At 41.8% G+C, this 22006-nt stretch overlaps 1 protein-coding gene and 1 non-coding gene across 6 annotated transcripts in view; both read left to right on the top strand.

The window, feature by feature from the left end:
* KHDC4 (KH domain containing 4, pre-mRNA splicing factor) overlaps positions 1 to 21555 on the top strand; it is a 24254-nt gene extending 2699 nt beyond the window's left edge. The window contains exons 2-14 of one of the 5 annotated variants that reach the window (XR_006100702.1): positions 2100 to 2340; positions 4041 to 4169; positions 4342 to 4421; positions 6854 to 6906; positions 8612 to 8778; positions 10694 to 10905; positions 11563 to 11623; positions 12106 to 12163; positions 12375 to 12625; positions 14312 to 14464; positions 17968 to 18052; positions 18479 to 18561; positions 20089 to 20155. Coding sequence is in view for 4 of the 5 variants with exons in the window: in XM_042439587.1 (XP_042295521.1) it covers positions 2100 to 2340; positions 4041 to 4169; positions 4342 to 4421; positions 6854 to 6906; positions 8612 to 8778; positions 10694 to 10905; positions 11563 to 11623; positions 12106 to 12163; positions 12375 to 12625; positions 14312 to 14464; positions 17940 to 18052; positions 18479 to 18644; positions 18696 to 18833 (1822 nt within the window). In the remaining variant the exon portion in view is untranslated. Of the gene's footprint in view, positions 1 to 2099; positions 2341 to 4040; positions 4170 to 4341; positions 4422 to 6853; positions 6907 to 8611; positions 8779 to 10693; positions 10906 to 11562; positions 11624 to 12105; positions 12164 to 12374; positions 12626 to 14311; positions 14465 to 17939; positions 18053 to 18478; positions 18645 to 18695 lie in introns of those variants that run through there. The other 4 variants (XM_042439588.1, XM_042439587.1, XM_042439589.1 and 1 more) reach the window with 4 other exon arrangements.
* Positions 8939 to 9066, top strand: LOC121916355. The gene has a single exon (XR_006100847.1).
* Positions 21556 to 22006: the final 451 nt, after the last annotated feature.

A 22006-nucleotide genomic window follows, 5' to 3' on the forward strand; every position in this document is an offset into this window, starting at 1 on the left:
CATCATGCGTGCCCACAGAGAAGGCTCTGAGTGCCACATTTGGCACGTGTGCCATAGGTTCGCCACCACTGCCCTAAAGTTTCTTTTTATTGAAAAAGGCTCTTTACACAATGACACTTCTGTTTGGGAAAAATAGACTCTTCCTTTGGCATGAAGCACTTTTGGGGGGGGCAGATGAAGTGGTGAAATTGTCCTATGTTTCTTAGAGATCCAAAGGTCTTACTGAATATAACTGAACAAAAATGATAGGGGGATGTGTGTGGGCTCCTAGGTCCCCGTGAGGGTTTGCATGTGTAGGCCCCAGACCTTGTCCATCCAACTATGAGAGTGATGTACAATTCTATAAGTCCTCTGTAGACTCATCAGCACCCTAAGAAAGGCTGTTGCTTAACTTTTACCCCTCTGTCTGCCATACATAGTAGTTACGTCTGCTGTGCAGAGCTCAGGTTATAAGAATCAGGTGAATAGGATGCACTTCAGAACCCTCAAAATGATGGACAAATGCCATGTTAAGTATTACAGATTCCAGGATCCAGCTGCATTGTAAAACAGTAGATAATGCTGTGCTCAAGAAAATTCCCTATTCAGTTTTTTTGAAAACTATTAACTAGGCTACAACTTTCTTTTTCTGCACTAGGATCTGCTTGAGAGGAGAGTGGTACAGCATATGGTTTGGATTTCCTATGTTTAATATCTGTACTTGTGGTAGAAAGAAGCCTGATAGCATGAATGATCCCCTGCCTGAGAACCTAGAGAGTCAGTGCGATTACTAGTTAGAGTTCTGCCTTATATTTCTTCCAAAGAGGCCTGGCTATTATATAAGGTTCTCTCCTCCTTATTTTGTTGTTGAATCACCCTGGGAGGAAAGTTAGGCTGGGACAGTGTGAGTGAGTGTGTGGTTTGAGATCACCTAGTAAGGGAGTTGGAATCTTGATTTCCCTGGGCCTTCCTCACACCGGTTCCCTTCATCATAGCAGGCAATGTTTGCCTTTATCAGAGATGGAGAGGCTTTGTCTTTCCAAATGTTTTGCCTCAATCAAGATGGCTGGGAGATTGTGGAAATTAAAATCCAACAATAATGTGGGACCAAAGATTCCACATCCTTGGATGAGATGGACCTGTCACTTTGACTTTTGATAACAGCAGACTGCTACTTAAGTAGGACATATACTTTACATAAAGATTAGGCAGCTTCTGGTAGCCCTACATGTGTTTCAATTCCAGCCCAAGCTATGATGGCCAACAGTGTAGATGAAGAATGTTGTAATCCTAAACATCTGGAGAGCTCCAGGTTGCCTACACCTGCTTTGCACAGACTGTAGCACAGTCAGGTGGGGACTATGATTTTGATGACTTGAAACAGCCCTGTCAACTCAGCATGGTGCTGCCTTCCACAGCAGAGCAGTCAAAATCCAAGCCCCGAAGATCTTTCAGAAGCATTAGATGATCTACCAGTTGAGACTAGCCGCCTCTTGATATTTCATATCCCTGGTTGTACCATCAGGCAAGACAAGGCAGCCAATTTGAGGAGCATCAAGAAGGACCATATTCTTGAGCAATTCATTTTGCTGTGATTGTGTCTTTACTGGGGGTGAGGAGATGCTTTTGCGGGATTTTCTTTTACTTGATGTGCCAAAATAACTTGGCCGGTTTTCAGGGCACCTGGACTCAATTGGTGGTGGTCTGTGCTATTTGCTGTTCTGCCTCCGGTAGCAAAATGCCTTTGGCTGGGGTTGGCACTCAGAGTTAAGTTGAGAGAGGGTGCATGGACTTAATGGATTATGATCGAGTTGTGTTTTTTTTACTGAGGCCTATCAATTGGGCTGGGCTCTGAATCTCACTTAAATGATATATTCTGGGTTGCCCAGATGCTGTAACAATTAAAGAGGCAACAAATGTGGAAGTGGTTTGAGCTGTTAAAATGTGGCACTTTAACCAGCACTTAGAAAAGTTACTTTTTGGCCCATCATGCAGTGGAATTTGAAGTGCAGAAAAGTAACTTTCCTCAGCTTTGGTTGTAGCTTTTATTAGTCATCTTACAATTGAGTGATGTAAGCAGCAGTTGCAATAGGATCCCAAATTCTTTTTCAATTTTTCAGGCGTCGCAGCAAGTGGGATCAGCCTGGGCCATCTCCAGCTCTCTTCCTTCTTCCTGCTACCACCCCTGTAGCTGGCCGCCACGTTCAGGGCAATGGAGACGGCGTATCCGGGATATCGGGATCTGAGGGTTCGGCAGCCCCTCTGGGTGCTCTAGATGCAGCAGCTGCTGTGGCAGCCAAAATAAATGCCATGTTAATGGCCAAAGGGAAGCTGAAACCAACAACAAATTCAACCGACAAGGTCAGTGGCCAGCTAGATAAAGGCAGGAGATGAAGCCAAATGAGACTAGATTGCAAGACAAAGGGCAGTTTCAATGGAAGCACCCTGTATATGCTGAGGGATAGACCTAATGCCTAATCCTCAGAGAATATGCATGAGACTTGGAAGATTCAGTTCATGGAATGGGCTCTGCCAAATCTCAGAAAGATCAGGGGTGGTGGTAGTTGCTGAGAGGTACAGAATTGGTAGTTTGTGGGCCTGACAAAATATCTTGAGAGGTGTGCTCTCTGATGTTACATCCATGATGTAACAGAGGGACTGAAAAGACTCATTGAGCCCACTGACTGTTAGTATCCCTTCCTTTTGATCCACATGGGAATCGGTGATACAGCAAGACATACCTTTCAGAATATTACAGTGGATTATGTGGATCTTGGTAGGAAGCTGAACGATATGGACAGGTATTTTTTGTGTGTGTCCTTCCAGTGGAAAGATATGGCCCAGAAAGGGGGACAAAAATAGTGGACATGAATAATTGGCTCTGTGCATTCTGAAAGATCTGATTAGAAGAGCTTTAAACTGAGTTAAGTCAGGGAGCGAGGTTCTATTCTTGAAGGCAGGTGTTCATCTGGAAAATAGTCCAAATATTATACAGAGAAGAAATAGCACAGGAACGCAACAGTAAGAGCTGCTCAACAGTGAAACACACTGCCTCAGAGAATGATAAGAGTCTCCACCATTGTTAAATGAACATGAAAAGATTAGTGAAAAAAATTATTGCTTTTTAAAAAGAAAATGATTGTAGTTATTGGCATTAATAACTCTGAAAGTAAAAATGTCATAGAATTTTAGCAGGTCAAACAATAAAACTACTCTCTTGAAGTAGTTTTATGAGTTGTGGCTTTTAAGCTACACAAATGAATTCATGTTTCATTACTAATGGGGGGGGGCATAAATTGGTTGTCCATCTCACAGGAGGCTTATTAAGATCTAACACTACTTATGCAATTAGAGCAAAGGTAGGCATTGAGGCATGCCACAGTCAAATACATTTGGTATGTTTGCATTTTGGTGTAGTATATACAGTGAGCCCTTTTTATCCACTGAGCAAATCATGGCAAGAAAATCCTGTGATAGGTCACCCTTAGGGTCTGCCATGTATCAGAAATGACTTGAAGGCACAGGACCATAAAGTGGAACAGGACTGGATCCAGAAGGTTCTGGAATGCTGTGAGAAGACTAAGACCATCAGAAAACACATATTTCCGATGGTCTTAGGAACTGAGACACCACTCCAATATGGTTGGGTGTCACCGCAACATGAGGAACTGTATTAAAGGATCACGGCATTAGAAAGGTTGGAAACCACTGTTCTATTGCAATTATTGTTGCGTTTTATATTTTTAACTGTCTGTACACTTGACAAAGAGCTTTGGTTAGTGAACAATTTAGAAATACAATAAAAATAAATATAAAAATGAGATGGGATTGCTATAATTGTCAAAACAAAGTAAACACTAATGTTAGTCATATTGTGAGGAAAAAAGAATGAGAATGGATTAAACCTTGTCAGTGAATGTCTGTCCATCTCTTTGGATTCTGGGCTGAACCAATACAAGAAACTAATTTCCTACTCTTTGCCTCCAAAAGGCACAAAAACTTGTGTTTGTGTTCTGAGTTTAGTTGCTAGGATTATAGTGTACTTTCATTCTTCTCTCTAGCTTCAGGCTTCCGGTAAAAGTCCAGCAGCCAGCAAAAGCAAAGATGACCTTGTCGTAGCAGAAGTGGAAATCAATGATGTGCCCCTAACATGTAGAAACCTGTTGACCAGAGGACAAACACAGGATGAGGTCTGACCTGTTTGTATTTCCTAATCCTTTGCATCTTGGAATAACCTCTATGTGGCCTTTTTAGTTCACACAAAGCATGGTGTTTGCAGACACCTCAGACCTCTGTTTCTTTACTTTGGGAGCACCTTAGCTTTCCTAACCAATGCAGTTTCTGTCTCCTCCCTGTCTGCAGATAAGTAAGCTGAGTGGTGCAGCAGTCTCAACTCGAGGGAGGTACATGACTGCAGAGGAAAAAGCAAAAGTTGGACCGGGGTGCGTATCTCAGCTTTATCACTTCCTTGATCATTCTAGAACAGAACAGTTTTCTGAATATCCTTGTCAAATTATGATGTTTTATTTTTAGCAGATAACAAACTTGTCCTTTTTAAATATAATATGTTGTCTAATATTGAATCCCCACCATTTCCTTGCCTTTAGGCAGCTGATTTCTAGCTTATTGGGGGCTAGGCTTTATTCCCTGCTGTACTCTTTGAGCTCTTTTAACCTGACATGCTGAACTTTGTGTTTGCATTTTTCAAGTCCTCCCCACTTGAACTGTGGTGCCACGTGAGTGGAACTGATACTTTGGAAAGAGATTAGTATTAGAAATTCAAATAGTTTTCTTTTGGACTACACCATCCAGTAACCCTTATCTTTGGTCATGTTGGCAGACTTTGATATGAGTTGGTCCTTCATAGAATCGTAGAGTTGGAAGAGACTTCAAGGGCCATCCAGTCCAACCCCCTGCCGTACAGGAAATCCAAATCAAAGCATTCCCGACAGATGGCCATCCAGCCTCTGCTTAAAGACCTCCAAAGAAGGAGACTTCACTACACTCCAAGGGAGTGTGTTCCACTGTCGAACAGCCCTTACTGTCAGGAAGTTCCTCCTAAAGTTGAGCTGGAATCTCTTTTCCTGGAGCTTGCATCCATTGCTCCGGGTCCTAGTCTCTGGAGTAGCAGAAAACAAGCAAGCTCTCTCCTCAGTATGACATCCCTTCAAATATTTAAACAGGGCTATCATGTCACCCCTTAACCTTCTCTTCTCCCGGCTAAACATCCCCAGCTCCCTGAGTCGTTCCTCATAGGACATGGTTTCCAGACCCTTCACCATTTTGGTCGCTCTTCTTTGGACACGCTCCAGTTTCTCAATGTCCTTTTTGTAATTGTGGTGCCCAGAACTGGACACAGTATTCCAGGTGGGGCCTGACCAGAGCAGAATAGAGTGGCTTGGGCCCAGGATATCTAAAGGACCGCCTCTCCCCGTCCATTCCGCCTCGCACCCTCAGAACGTCTGGGCAGCAATTACTGAAGGTGCCTGGGGCGAGATTATCCTCCACTACACGGAGGACATTTTCCACTGCTGCCCCAGCCCTTTGGAATACGCTGCCCATTGAGCTCCGCTCGACTACCACCCTGGCCCAATTCAGGAAGGACCTGAAAACTTTCCTGTTCCAACAGGCATTCCCCGACTAAAATCCTGTGGGCCTCCCTCCTCTTCCGTGGCCAAGAGGTTGGGCTATGGGGCTTTTTTGCCTGTTATTTTTATTGTTATAAGATGGCTTTGATACTCTGTATTTTTAATGTTTTTGTATGAATGTTTTAACTTTTGTTGTAAGCCGCCCTGATCACAGGAAGGAGCGGGATAGAAATAAAAACTTTATTTTATTTATTTATTACTTCCCTTGATCTAGACACTATACTTTTATTGATGCAGCCTAAAATCTCATTGGAGAGAAATGCATAAAACTTAATTAAATAGTAAATTTGATAAAAATACATTGCAAGATGAAACAGGGGGAGTGAGGTAATGAATATAAAAAATCCAATTGGAGTAATTAAATAAGCTCATCACCATGACAAGTTAACAGCTTTTATAATAAATTCTATTTTAAATGTTTTAATTGGATTATTTGCTGGTTTTAGCTACTTTGTTTTAACTTGTACTGTAATACAGTATAAGTATATTGGTTTAATGCCAAATGGGCAGATATTTTGAAGGAAATTCGGACCCTGTTGAAATTATCTAATAATGAATGAGTTATATTTGCTCTTCTACTGTTAAATTTTTATTTTGATTTAGAGATAAGATGTTTTGCTAGAACTTTAAATCACCTTTTTGATTAGAGTTAGTCAATTAGAAAGTGATGTAAGAATTCAAACTCTGTTAATCATGTTTGTATAATTTAGTGTTAAGATGTTCAGTTTAACTGAATCGGATGAGTTGCAGTTCAGTAATTATAAACTCTTTATACAAAGTTATTTTAGAACATGAATATCCGCTAAGGATGAGGTCCTTGGAAGTCCTGGCTTTTTTAACAGTTTATTTTTGTCTCTCTTCTGTTTGAGTATCTGCTGTTTGTTTATCTTTTGCTTGTTTTTTATGATATATAATAAAAATTGGAAAAAAGTATATTGGGAGAAAGGTAGTATATAAATTGCATAAATAAATGTTTGTCTGTGCCTGAAACAGTGAGAGAGAGAAAGAGAGAGAAGGAGAGAGTGAGATTGGTGGACCTGATGGGAAGATAGTGCTCTTTAAATCTGTTCCTAAATTAGTTAGAGACAGTGTTCTTTTTATTAAGTATTGTCCCTGATTAGGAATGTTTGATTTGAATGTGTATTCCCAGAGGAAGTATGTTATCTCAACTGGCAACCCTGGTTTCAAGGTGAAAAAACAAATGTTATTTGTTTCTTTTAAAACAGAGATCGTCCATTGTACTTGCATGTTCAGGGGCAGACACGAGAACTGGTTGATAGTAAGTAAATTCTGATTTAATACCATTGATGGGAGTGTTATACAAAATATCTTGTATCAGTTGAATCTATCAGGCGGTCTTACTCTTACAGGCACATGGTGGTTGTGAAATCAAACTGCACCACTACTGTCTGTTAACTGTTATTTATTATTTGCTTAAGCAGTCTCTTTTGCCATTTGTGAAGATGTAGTAGTTGCATCATCATGGTAAATACTTCCAAAAGTAAGGATCTAATCTAAGGCTGCATGTACACTACAGAACTAATCTGAGTTGACATCATTTTAACTGTCATGACTCAATGTTGTGGAATTCTGGGGATAGTAGTTTGTTCTCGTGCGAAAACAAACTACCATTCTTAATTGAATGAATGAATATTTATTACGGTGCACAGCCAGCACAATTCTTAATTAAACTGATGTCAACCCAGATTATTTCTGCTGTGTGGGTGCAGCCTGTGTGTAGAATTGTGTTTCTATATGCTGTCATTCATATACATGGCACTTCTCAAAAAATTACAGGATAATTTGCTACCACATGACCTCTTCTATTCAGATAGGGGTACAAGAACAATGGTACAATGGACCCTTAGTATCTACTGGGGTTTGCTTCCAAGATTCCCCATGGATTCCAAAATCCATGGCTCCTCCATCTCCATTAAATACAATGGCATAGTAAAATGGTGTCTCTTATGTAAAATAGCAAAATCAAGGCTTGCTTTTTGGAATGTATATCTTTTAGGAATATTTTCAAATGGCAGATGGTTGCATCCGTGGATAAAGAATCCATGGATCTGGAGGGCTGACTGTACAGTTGTACTGTACAGAGTCTTTACTGTACGGTATAATGACTTGTACTGAATCATACCGTTAGTCTAGCAATCATTGACTAGCTTATTTTGATTTTATAGTCATCTGCCTTTTTAAAAAAGGGTAATAATTTGCTTTTTAACGTTCTGATGAGCCTCTCAAAGAGCCCCCAGGTTTTGAAAAAGTGAGATACAGATACTCAGCAATAAATTAAAATGTAATCAAATACAATTCATCTGCCTGACATAACCCTGCCTGGTCACAGCCTAGCATTTGCTACTTGAGTTTCTTCTAGCAGGGTTCTGAACCCAGGACAGATGCTATTGGCTTAATTTCCATTGAAACATACAATACCAGTTCAAGAAAGAAGGTCTTTTTATTTTGGGCTTAACATATTATAGATTTTCAGAGGCTCATTTGCACATTATGATGAATAGTGGTTTGTTGCTTAAGCAATTGCATGGTAAACTGGTTTATCTTGCCCGTTTATAGTTTTATTCTTTTCCACCTTTTTGTCAATTCTGGTTTTCAGGATGGGCATCTGTGGAATTAAGGCCTGATTGCCAGTCTGAATGTAACAGTAAACCATGGTTTAAACAAGCCAGACTTTGCAGTGCACCAGGAAACCCTGAGTTCAGATTGTGATTTCCAGCTATTTTGCAAACCATGGTTTTATAGCCAGTTTGTACATTGCAGCAAACTGGACCTCAACAGACCACATGTTATTAGGCATGAACAGAGTTGATATGTGTTCTTCTGTGTGTGCCTGTTTAAATTTTCACAGTGAAAACCTGCATTATCCTCAGTGAATCAGGACTGAGATACACTTGTCCTTTGTTGTGGCAATTGGGTCCCTTCTAATGTGTCTCTTCACAAGTGCTTTTTAATTTTCCCCACAGGAGCTGTAAACCGAATCAAAGAAATAATTACTAATGGTGTTGTAAAAGCTGCTACTGGGTCCAGTCCAACATTTAATGGAGCCACAGTTACTGTTTACCACCAACCTGCTCCCATCGCTCAGCTGCCTCCAGCTGTTGGCCAGAAGCCCCCGTTCCAGTCAGGAGGAGTATGTATTGATGACAAGGGCACTGAATATAGTCTTAGTCTCAGCTTTATGGTGCTGTACTTGGATTTCTTAATAGCTTTTTGCTTATATTGCATGGGACATTACACCTGTTGATGATTATGCTTGAATTTTGTGTGTATTGGGTCACTTTGGCCCCATATGTAGAGGACTAAGAAGGCATAATCTGTTGAGCAAGATTCTGCTGATACCATCCTCTTAGAGAAATGGGATGGAGAGAGGGGTCCAGTTTGCAGAAGAGCAAAGACCTCACTGTGCTATCCAACAAAGCTTATGCCAGCCTTCCCCAATATGGTGTCGTAGACTGTAATTGTCATTAGTCCCAGCTTCTATGGCCAATGGTGAGGAATAGTGAAAGTTGTAGAACCAAGGGTTGAGAAAAGCTAGCCTAGACATTGCTGCATTGCAGAATCAACTGGTCTATTCCAGGACTGTAGTTTGTACACTGGAGATGGGGGATCCTGTCTGGCAAAACTCTTTGAATTTTCTCCTTGTCATGCTCCACTTCCTCACTCACCAAGTCCAACTCTGATTCACTGAAACCTCCCAGTCACAGCCTTTCTTCTTAGTAATACTTGGTCTGCCTCTACTTTGGTGATCAAATTATAAGCATGGGATGAATAGTGCTTCCAACCCATGTAAGTAAACAAATGCAAAACTAGCTGGAGTGAAAAATATAACATTTCTGAGACCTGCAGTTGTTAGCTATATGCCATTTGGGGGTTATAGTTTTTGGATGGTAGTACTGTCTTGAGGGTTGAATTGTAGGGTGGAATCTACATCCATAGAATCATGGAATCATAGTTGGAAGGTGCTTGTGAGCCATCAGATCCAGCCCCCTGCTCAATACAAGATCTCCAGCTAGAGCACCCCCAGCAGGTAACTGTCCAGCCTCTTTCTGAAGATAACCAGAGAAGGAGACTAAGCAATTGGTTCCATTGCTAACTGCTCTCACTGTCAAGATGTTCCTTCTAATGTTCAATCAAAATCTACCCTCCTCTAACTTAAAACCATTAGATTGAATTGAGTGCTGCACCCTCCTCTTTCTGGCAGCCCTTGAGGTGTTTAAAGAGTATGATCATGTTTACCCCCTTGATCTTTTTTTTTTCACCAAGCAAGTTCAATGGGGCTTACTCTTGGGTAAGTGAGAATAGGGTGGGTAAAGCAGAGGCTACATGCAGGCCCTAGACCCTATTGAGGATGATGATGATGATGATGATGATGATAGTATATTTATGTTTCCCCGCCTCTCCCATTGGATTGAAGCGGGGTTACAGACTAAATAAAAACACAGAGTGTTTATATAAAAATTCAATTAAAAGCAGCTAAAAACAATTATTATTCTGGCCCCTAAATTCCCCCAACCCTCCCCCCAAAGTTTTTTTTTAATTCAGTATGATTTTTGAACAGTTTTTGCCCCAAAACCATGCAACCATCTCCCCTGAATGTGTGAAAGCACAAAAAAATGCCCCACATTGTCCACAAGCAATCATGAATCCCATACTATCAATTTTGCCTTTCTCTGCAGTCCCCAAAATGACAATAAGAAGTGCTGAAGTGTCACTTGCCATTTTGGGGGGGTCTGCAGAGGAAACAGGTATTAGGGTTACAGGGTGGGGGGGTATACCATCTGGGGCATGTGTGTATATTCTAGTGGGGAATTGGGCCCTGGCCAACACATCATTGGTCTCTCATGGAGTATAGAACTTAGCCTTCACCCCACTCAAGTGGCAGAGTTCAATGAAAGTTTATTTCTTTGGAGCTGGGTATAAATGAGGTATGTAGATATAGCAGAATAGACACATCTAGGAGTGGAGAGGAAGGCAAACCTCTAATCCATTCCTGCATTTTTGGTGATGTAAAAAGCCTGAAAATGCTTGCCTGCATGTATACACAGATGCACTACGTCCAAGACAAGTTGTTTGTTGGCTTGGAACATGCTGTACCTACCTTCAATGTAAAGGAGAAAGTGGAAGGCCCAGGCTGCTCTTACCTGCAGCATATCCAGATTGAGACCGGTGCCAAGGTGTTCCTCCGAGGGAAGGGCTCTGGCTGTATCGAACCTGCCTCTGGTCGAGAAGCTTTTGAGCCTATGTACATTTATATCAGGTAGGGAATTTTCTTGCTTGGGTGACTTGTCTTTAGACATAATGGTTCTATGCCGTCCTAAATGTGGAGTTGTGGTGTTAAAGTGATAGCGTATTTCAGATTAAATAAACCAGGTATTCCCAATAAATTTGTCAGCAGGTTTTTATTTTTATTTTTTTAAGGGATATGCTTACAGTACAGGACACTACCTGCTATTTTTTCTGATACACATTTATGTGCCTTTCTTGCTTTGGACTGCTGATAAGAGGGTGGATTACTCTTGTAAGAGATCTGGTACTTGTTGGTTGCAGGCAGTTTTGAAATTAGGGTAAGGACACCATGGCCTGTTACAGACTGCCAAAATAAAGCTGCTTCGGGTCTCTTTGGAGGTATGCTGTTCAAATGATGCATGCATCTTAAGAATCCGGAAGCTGCACCAAAGCTGCACTCCGGTGCTTAGGAATGGAGTGTGGCTTTGGCGCGACCTCCGGACTCTTAGGACCCATGCATCATTTAAATAGCATGCCTTCAAAGAGACCCGAAGCAGCTTTATTTTGGCAGTCTGTAACAGGCCCATGGAATGGACATAAGTATCTCAGGGATACAAACTACTCACCCTAGGATGCTCTCTTTTGGCACTTCCACAAAAATTTTATGCTAGTGGCTTTTTTTTTACAGCCATCCCAAACCAGAAGGCCTTGCAGCTGCCAAAAAACTCTGTGAAAACTTATTACAAACTGTAAGTAAAAACACTTATTTTGACTCAGATCACATACAGTTTATTCGATTCTTGTTGGAAAATATTCAGTTCTCCCATTGAGGTTTTACTTTGTCACTTGTTCTGAGAAAATGGGCTTATTTTGATCTAATTTGGAAAAGCGGTATATAAATAAACATTATTATTATTATTATTAGAAAGTAGAGAAGTTAGATATTCAAAGTAAGCAAATGCATAGAGACAAGCAGTTGCTTAGGCTGGGAGGGACACAGGCCTCTATCTGATGCCATTGGTTCAGGAGGAAACTTTTCTGTGCTGCTCAAGCAGCAGTCAATATAGCATAGCCTCCTGCGTTTGTAGTGCAGGAAAGCAACTCAGAGCATTACGGTTTTAATAATGTTTGCTAAACCAGATACATTTAAGCAAGGCCTTTCATTGTCTCATTAGAATAGTATCCCATTCATCCAATAATTGGTATCTGACCCTGCTTGATTTCTTCTAAGGTTCATGCTGAATACTCGCGGTTCGTGAACCAAATAACCACGGCAGTGCCCTTAACAGGTATGTATTAACAGTGTGAACTTCCTCACGGTATTCAGTTTTAGTTTTGATGATGTGTATGTGTTGAAGGACAAAAATGATAGATCAAAATCCATATGAAAGAGGTGGGTTTTGAAGAGAAGTTGGAGGACATTACATAAGAATTAAGGTAAGAGATTAAAGTAAGCACTGTTTGTCACATTATTCCTCCTTTCTTTTTTGTCCGAACAAGGATTTGCACAGCCTGCAACTGTGACGACGGTTCCCCCTCAACCTCCATATTATCCACCCAGTGGCTTCCAGGCAGGCTATCCTGTGGTTCCACCGCCTCAGCAACCGGTACAGCCTCCTTATGGTGTGCCAGGTATTGTGCCTCCTGCTGTACCATTGGCGCCAGGAGTGCTGGCTCTCCCAACTGGCGTCCCACCCGTACCCACCCAGTACCCAATTACACAAGTGCAACCACCGGCTAGTACTGGCCAGGTAAGGCAGCAGGTTGCCTAGCTGACAACTAATGAATTTTTTTTTTTGTATATGTGTGTTCCTGCATGACCAGTAGTCTGTTGTTGTGTGAATGGGAGAATTGTGGGTTTAATTATTTCTTCCTTTAAAGTGACTGGGTATATATCTTGGAAACCAGGGTTCAGATCCTGACTTGACCAGGTAAATCCATTGGGTGACCTTGAGGAAGTAACACACACTAAGCCTCACAGGATGGCAATAGCTCCCCCCCTCAAGAAACTTCCAAGAAAACCTCTTTATAGATTTTCCTTATGATTGCCATAAGTTGGAAATGACTTGAAGGCACAAAACAACAGCAGTATATATCTTGGTGTTTATTGTAAGAATGTGATGATTTTTGTGATATCCTTAAATTGCTGTGATATAGCATAAAGGCATTGTTTAATTCTCTTTGTGCGTAAGCAACTCAAGGATGGGGAATACATGGTCTTGTATGCATTGTACATCTCCCATCATCCCTCCCTATTGGTTATGCTGGCTTTGGAGTTGCAGTCCTGCAATATTTGGTGGGCTAAATAATTTGCTAATCACCAGTGTAATTTACTTGTGGTGGGTGAATGTCTGTCTCTCTGACTGGTATGTCACACTGGGCTGCAAGATGGCTGTGACCTTGCTTCTATGGCTCATGTCTAGCTAGCCTTTACTTGATGGCACCTTTACTCTGATGTTTGCCTCCTGACCCAGTTCTTATGCTTATGCTGCATAGCTTGGATTCATTTATTACTTCATTACTACAGAGCTGTTGAGAAGGGAATCTTCTCTGTTGCTCAAATAATGGGTGGAAAAGAGACCCAATGAAATTCACAAGCCCCATGCTTGGATTGCTTCCTGTACTTGAGGCTGTCACAAAAGGTGTCCTTGTAATTCAAACACTTGAATTCCAGAGGAACATCCAAACACTGAAGGAGAGAGCTTCTCTGGGAAATTAGAATGAATGAATATGTACAGAGTAAACCAGTAAATGCTGATCCATTAAGGGAAAAGGACCACTGTCTTCACCCCAAATCAAACTGTTGCCAGCTAAACCACTCCTTCATGTTAGCTTCCCACTTACTCTCTTAGTCCTTTCTTTGCACATTTCAACAGGCAATAATTGGTTGATTAACTGAGAAACAGGAGTGGCTGGGAATGGTAGAGAGGTCAATAATAATAATAACAACAACAACAGCCTAAAAGTCAGCTTTAGGGGCAGTCTCAAAAACAGCGTTCGAGCCCCCACATCCCATCCAGTATTAAGGGATTGTACAAGCGTGGTCCTGCATGGTAAGCAGAAAAGGACAAAATCAGAATTACTTCCCTCCATCTTGAGCTCTCCACCAGTCTTGATAGCCACTGATGTAAGCGTAGCAGAACTGAAATGAACTGCACGACTGAATACCTTCTACAACCTTGGCAGAAAGCTTCAGGCAGTGAAGTTTGATGAGAGGGTGCTGGGTTACAGGTAATGGCCCAAACAATGATACACTTGAAAGAGTAGCAGTGGGGTCTTTCACAAAAAAGAGGATGAGTGCCTCCCTCTCATTCAAACACTTTTCTTCCAGCCCAGTACCTACAGCAGTGATTTGCGAGTTTGTCTTTTACTAATGTGCCTTCAGATATTCCAGCATGCTTTTCTTGTTTTTTTAACTTCTTCTGTGTGCTTTCTAGGCACCGCTCAGCACCCCTCTTCTTCCAGCTGCCCCTGTAAAGACAACCTTGCCAGCCAATACACAGTTGCCAATCCAGCCCCAGCCTGGCCAGAAGAGGCGCTTCACAGAAGAGCTGCCAGATGAGCATGAATCTGGGCTGCTAGGATACCAGGTGACACACAGTCATTTTATTGCCTGTTTCCCAATCTTCTTTCAGTTGCTAGGTGGCTGATGCCATTCGTAAACTTGCACTTCATAGATCGTTGGAGCTGATTTTTCTTACAAAAGTGAGCTTGCATCATGTCAGTTTGGAGATGCGCATAGGGGAGGGAACTCCCTTTCTACTGAAGAAGAGTCAGTTTTCACTTCTAATGCTTGGTATAGATGGAATAGTTCCCTTGCAGAGCATTATTTGCTTCATTATGGCATCTGAAGATGAGAAATGTCCCTTATAAATGTGTCCTAGGCCTTTAAAGAAGTTCCCACCCTGCTTTTATTGGATTTTGATAGCCTAGTTGAGAGGTGGAGATGCTTTCTTTCCCTGGGGATTAATCAAAAACCCTCATTCCCAAATGTGGAGCCCCTCCAGAAATTGTGTACAACAACTGGGATTAGTGGGGGTTGCATCAAAACCAGGTGTCCCCAAGTTTTTGGGTTAACAGACTTCAGGTGAGGTAGCCTGGTGTGTAGTGGGTTGAGTATTGGATCATGAGTCTAGAGACCAGGGTTCAAATTCTAACTCAGCCATGGAAACCCACTGGATGATTTTGGGCAAGTTACACTCTCTCAGCCTCACATGAAAGCAAAGGCAAACCCCCCTCTGAACAGGTCTTGCCTAGAAAAACTTGTGAGTTTTCTTTCAACCCTATAAGTTGGAAATGACTTGAAGGCACAGAAGCATACTTCAGTAACTACCTTTCTAGTAATTGCTTTTAAGGGCAGATTCACAAGATTCCCCCCCCCCCCCAAATAGATTCTAGTACTAGGTCGTTACTAACAATAATAATAATAATAATAATACTATACCCCGCCTCAGCCAACAGGCTATCAGGCGCGGCTTAACAATTGTAATTGGAACATCCTCAGGCTTACAATCTAAAGAGACAAGACACAAAAGGAGAAGGGAATGGCAGTGGGGAAGGGGAAAAGTCCAGCAGATCTTCCCTCCCTCTGAGGCCCGGACCATGGCAAATGGACTGGAGGGAGGGCCCTTCTTCTTACTCTGATTAGGACCGATTAGGGAAGGCGTTGGCCTACCTTTCTCTCCCTCAGAGGCCAGGATGGAGTCAGATGCCTTCTGGGAGGGCTCAGTTCCTTTAGGGAGGCCTGATGGCATTGGGCCTACCTCCTCTTTAAGTTAGGCATGGATGAAGGATTTCATTGCTAAATTAGAAAATAATGCCATTTAGGTTTCAGTGGGAGGATGACCACATTCCACGTTGTATTCATTGGCAATCAACGTTCAGGCCACTACATTTCAGGAACATTATGAGAGATCAGAATTGCTTCCCACACTCTTCTGTCCTCCCCCCCCAAAGAAAGCAGCAGTTAAATCATTTCCAAACTATCTTGAGTTACATAAGCTTATTAATGGCTAAGCCTATTCACAAATGCTTTTTTGTCTCCTCCTCACTCTAATCATAGCAACAACCTAGCTATAGGAAACCTAGCTATAGGGTAAAGATCTTAAGATTTTTAATAACATACTTTTCAGAATTTTTTACCTATTTGAGAGAACAAAATGTATGCCATGTGTTTGAAGAATTTTCTTCCTTTTCAAGAAGCCCTCTGTTTATTTCATTACACTTGCATTCCCACTTTCTTCCATAACGGAACCCAGGACAGCTCAGTGTGTTCTCCTGCTTGACTTCAGCAAAGATGGCTCTGTAACAGCCTTTTTCAGACTGATCTTGTGAGCAAAAAGAACTGTTTTATTTCATTTAAAAGTATTTATAGCCTGCCTCCCACCCAAAACAGATCAATCGGATAGCTGTGCACTGACAGGGAAAAGTGGGGGAAAGTGCAAAACAGAGTAATTGAGCTATTGAATCACAGTACCAGTAAGATTAAAATAAGCATAGTGGAGAACGAGTGGTCTTCCAGATACTTTGGTGTACAAATCCGGAGTCCCTCCCAGCATGGAAAATGGTAAAAGATTGTATTTTAACAACACCAGGCAAGCCAAAGATTCCTTTCTCCCTGAAGTGCAGCAAGACAGTTACTTATCTGCAATCCTGAATTGTCCATCATCAGCTTAAATTCCTTTCTGAACTGGCCCAATTTACACCCTCATTTCTTTGAGATGTTGAGGCTTTCTGATTGAGGAGGGAGCAAGGGAGTTCTTATGTTCTGAGCTTTATGGGACCATTTTGTTTTTGCTTCTCTAAATTGCTTTATATTTGTTCTATTTTGAATGGGTAAATCAGCCTTCCAACGAAATTTTAAAAAGTGTTTGGAGTGTCTTCGCATGGGATAGACCATAGTTCAGTAGCAGAACATATCCTCTAAATTAGAACGAAAGGTCCTACGTTCAATACCTATTTCCTTCACTTAAGAAGATCAGGTAGCCAGTGATAAGGAAAATGTAAGATGACTGCTTGCGCTCCTGGACAGCTGCTGCTAGATAGAACAGAAAGTATAAGGCAAGATGGACAAATACATATTTACCTAATAGGTTCTAGAAAAGTTACTTTTAATTGTAACTTCCAGAATCTCAGAGGTTAACTCTCATAGGTACTGTTAAAAAGTATATTTTCCAAGTTCTGGACCACATACATAGGGCAGCTTCTGATATTTCTACATTCATATGCTTAGGTGAGCTATGATGTATGAATAGCATGAGGAGTGAAGTGATCAACTCTGATCATTCATTCAGTTCTGGCCATATGAAATATGAGGGCTCAAAGCAGGGCACAGAAAAAGGAGATAAAAGCAGTTGGTAAGGAATCTTAATGTTCCACACATTAAACTGAAACTCGAATGCAAGGTGGAATTATATGGTGGGGAGAAAAAGCATGAATTACAAAATGAAAAGATGTCAATCTCAGATGTGAATTCACTGGGATTTTCCATAAGAAGCTGTAGATTTTCTTGTCCTTACTCTTCCCATTTGCAGTATGGAGCTAATAGCACTGATGTTTTAGGGCTTTTGAAAGGCTTATTATACCACTGTTAGTTTTTACTAGACGGGTTTATCATTGGCATGTAACAGGCCAATGTGTCAATGTTCGCATGCAAATACAGTGCGCCCATGTCATACGCGGACGCACCATACGTGGCTGAAAGCCACTAGGGAGCCCGTGGGAGCAGGCGGGGTGCAAGGGGCAGTGCGTCCCATTAAGAATAATGGGACGTGCATCCGCCACTGCACCATCCATGAGCTTCATTATTTTCAACGGGGCTCGAGCATACGCCTTTTTTTACGTGGGTTTTTTTTTTCCAGAATGGATCCCCCACGTAAAAAAGGGCGCATTGTACGGCCTCTTTGTGGACTCAGAAAAAGAAAGCATAATGATGTGTAGTATATAGGACACTTTAAAAAAAAAGAGGAAGAGAGGTTGGGCTCTCCTGCAAATTTTCATTAAGGAGCTAATGGCTTGTATCATAGTTTTAGATTTGCTAATGCCACTGTGTTTTTCTGCTCATAGCATGGACCCATTCATATGACTAATTTAGGTACAGGCTTCTCCAATCAGACCGAGATGGAAGGAGCAGGTTCGAAACCAGCAGGTTCCTCAGGAAAGGAGAGAGAGAGGGACAGGTAAGTTCTGGATCCTATAGTGTGGTTTATGCTAAACAAAATTAAGCATGGCATGGTAGTGGCGAAGAGAGGTAGAGTAAAATGTTTCTTGCTTTCCTATAATCCTAAAATGCTAGAATAGTATTTCCCAGTTCCCCAGGGCATTGAACTGGGTGGCCCTTGTGATCCCTTCCAACTCTAGGATTCTGTGAACTCAGTACAGTACTATCTAAATATGTTGTACTACAACTTCCATTCTCTGTTATGAGTAGTCAGTGATTGGGGGATATGGAGATTGTAGTCCAGCCTCCTGAGAGACTTGGAAGCCAAAGCTTCCCCTCATCTGTTTCTCTGTGAGTAGATATATCTTCTGAGGGATGACTTTGAATGCTCATGGCCCTTCGAGCTTCTGAAATGCCAGTTGGTAACCACCTTCGTCCTTTGCAGGCAGCTGATGCCTCCGCCGGCTTTACCAGTAACCGGAATGAAAACTGAACCTGAAGACAGAAATGGGTCCTTAGGTGGCAACGGTGAGCGTGTACAGATGGGAGATGTGGTTTGTGCTTGCACTGTACCAGCGCTGACCCTGCAAAGTTATGACATGAGCAGCCTTCCCCCCCCCCCCCCCCCCCCCCCCCCCCCCCCCAAATTTTCCCCATGGCCCCCCCCCCCCCCCCCCCCCCCGTTCTTCCCAATGTTGTCTTCTGGTGCTAAGTCAAAAGATGCCCCCAGTTCTCTTTCAGTTCTCATGTGCAGTTTCAGTTCCTGTCCTCTTGTGATCCCAGGTTACAGTAGTGAATAGGAAGAACACACACACAGCACTAAAGTGAAGGTACAGTTTGTCTCCTGACATTTGCCTTTTGGGAAACAAAATCTGAGCTGCTGGATAAACAGCCAGATCTCTGAACAGGAGTTCCAAGATGCTCTGTATATTTACTTCTCGTTCCCATTATTCACAGTTCTGCAGAGAGAAGCCCTTTTTCTTAAGAGACCAAATACTGCCTTCTGGCTTGTATGTTCTTTCCATGATGACTAGGTTTTTCATTACTGCCTGTCTCTTCCATGGGTTCCTGCCTGAAGACCTTTGTTTTTTTAAGGCCATTTAGGAACAATTAACTTTTAAAACATGGCAACTGGTCATGTGCAATGGCAAGGCTGCTTGATCGAGCAGAAAAATAGAAGGTACAGGTACAGTCAAAGGGGGTGAGATTTTAAAATCAAGGAGAATCTCACATTAAGGCTGAGAGAGTGGGGAGGACAACAGTGACAGAACCCCATTTCCTTTTAACTAGGTGAGAGTGATCCAAAAGAACAGTGACTCCTGTGTAAAACTGAACTAGGTAGTATTCAGGTTTTAATTCAGTTGTATGTGGCCCTGGCCTTCCAAGCCTTTCCCTTTTATCAAGTCCCTCTTTCTTCCTTCTCCCTGGCACTGTGTCATACTGTTTCCTCCATTATGTGTCCCAGAAGTACAGGTATTTTTTTTAATTCATTTTATTGCATTTTTGGCAGGAGGTGTAGTTTATGCAAGCTGGACAATATGTATGCTTACTTGAATTCCCCTCCCTACTTAGCTGCGAAGCTTGCCTGTACTTTTGTCAGAATTAAGCCTGCATTTTGGTGCTTCTCAGACTTCTGAAGAAACCTGTACTTTTAGTTAAGATTTCTTTTAAAAAACCAGACAACGAAAACCTTAAAACCCATTACCTGTAGTTGGATTTCCCCCCCCCCCCCTTTTTTCATGCATTCTTTAACGGAGAACTTCTTGTAGTCTCTTTTTGCTAACTTTACTTTTTTTTTCTTTTTTGTGTCTTTCTTTTTTTCTCTCTTCTCTGTTCTCTTACATGGTTCTGATGGATCACACTTGTGCCGTTGCTGATGCCGTGTGGCGTGACCTCCTACCTGGGGTGACTGTTGGCTCTGACCTCGAAATGGTGTCCAACTAACAATATTTTTATAATGTTGAATTAACATATTTGAGGGATTTTTATTTTTTTATCTTTCTCTTCTGGGGTGGGATGTTTTTTTTTCTCTCTCTTTCTCTTTTTCCTCTTTAGATCACCCAGCTAAGAAGATGAAAACCAGTGAAAAAGGGTTTGGCCTGGTGGCTTATACTGGTGACTCCTCGGATGAAGAGGAAGACCATGGTGGTCATAAAAACGCAGGTAGCTACTCACAGACATGGAGTTTAGGATACCAGTACCCTTCATCACAGCAACGGGCAAAGCAACAGATGCCATTCTGGATGGCTCCTTAGCTGCTTGCAGCCGACACCTCCATCTTTCGTCTCTCTCCAAGCAATAATGCATGTATATTATGAAAACAATCTGCAAAATGTGCGCTATCCCTGACATCTTTGCACAAGCTTTTGAGATGCAGTATGCCCTTTCCGTGGCTGGGCTGTTTTTCTTCATGATTTTTTTTTTCTTTTTAAACTCATTGTTTCTACGGTGGACTTGTCCATCAAAAACAAGTTTTGGATCACAAGCTTATCAGAACACAGTTGCAGATCTCTGTTATTGCGTTACACTTACAGGGAATGTCTTCTCTCCTCCTTTTTCTTCTTCCTCCTCTCCTCTCCTCTCTTCCCCCTGACCTCCACCTTACCATGCACTTGTCTCTTCACTTTAAAAGTGGAGATAGCCAGCTGACCTTGTGACTTTATCCTGCTGGTGTTCCACTTGTATTTCTGTTTATAACTGGATTTTACTCTTGCGTGTGATGCTTAGATTCTGACTAGGATGGGAGGTTGGGGGGAACCTTTGCTAGCAATCTTATTCTGAGAATCATCACCTACAAAAAAAATCTTATTTCCGTTAGCCCATCCCGCTTTTAAATTTAAATATTCAGTTTTCATAGCTGCAAATACAGTTGGCTCTGTTTAGAGTTGTTTTTGTATGACAGGTAGATGTTTGATTTTCTTTTTGTCCGTTTCCCTGCAATTTTGTAAGTTCAGTTAGGGAACCATGTACAGCTTCCATGTGGGGGATTTGGGAGTAAGTATTCATCCTGAACTGTCCCCCTACTTGGATCTCCGCCTTTTACATCCTTGTGTACTTGGATCTCTGACTTGTCAGCACACAGCTTTTGCAGTGACAGCAGCGTTACAATCTTTGTCCCATACCCAAATCCAGCTCTAAACAAACTTTGCTTTGTGGCCGTGTTAACTGGAAGAGATGGATTGAGCTTGTAGCTTCAGATGCTGGAGAAGTGATGTCACAGCTGAAGAAATACGTTAAAGACTTTTGTGATTGTTTTATAGTGACTCAAAGCTCTGGCAGGCCCTCTTGAGAGGCTCTAAGGCGACTATTTCTGCACCGTTCAATGTGCAACAGCAGCAGGGAGCACCCAGGATTTATGCTTCTTGTATTCAAACAATAAGTAAAGGTTTGGAATAAATGTCAGATTTTTCCTCCTGCAGAAATGATCTGGCAGGCTTTTCCTAAGCAAGCCCCACTCACTTGTTCTACATGCTTTTCTACATGTAAATAAATTAATCCATCATTTTGTGATATGTGTACAAATATTCTGCTTCCTCCTCTCCTGTTTTTGTTTTCAATTATCCTCTCAGTGTGAACAAGAGTTACTAGGCAGCGTATAGTTTTAGTTTTGTTAAAGGCAGCATTTGGAGGATCACAGCTTTCTCACATCTGCCTTGAACATTTTGTAGGCGACGTTCACTAGCAGGTACCATATATTCTCAACTAGAAGTCAACCTTATGTATAAGTCGAGGGCAGGTTTTGGGGTCAAAATTATGGATTTTGATATGACCAATGGATAAGTTGAAGGTAAAACTTAGGGGCATGTAACAAAGGATGTAAAGGATGATGCAAAGGAAAATGATGCCAAAGAACTTAGAAAATTCTGGCAGGCATAACTGTCTGTTCTTTTCCTAAAGGCTGGATGGATGAGAGAATAGAGATCTGTGCTGCTTTTTGGTGCTCCCAGGATGGACTAAGCTCTTGCCTTTTACC

The sequence above is a fragment of the Sceloporus undulatus genome, chromosome 9 (assembly GCF_019175285.1).
Source record: "Sceloporus undulatus isolate JIND9_A2432 ecotype Alabama chromosome 9, SceUnd_v1.1, whole genome shotgun sequence".
Taxonomy (NCBI): domain Eukaryota; kingdom Metazoa; phylum Chordata; class Lepidosauria; order Squamata; family Phrynosomatidae; genus Sceloporus; species Sceloporus undulatus.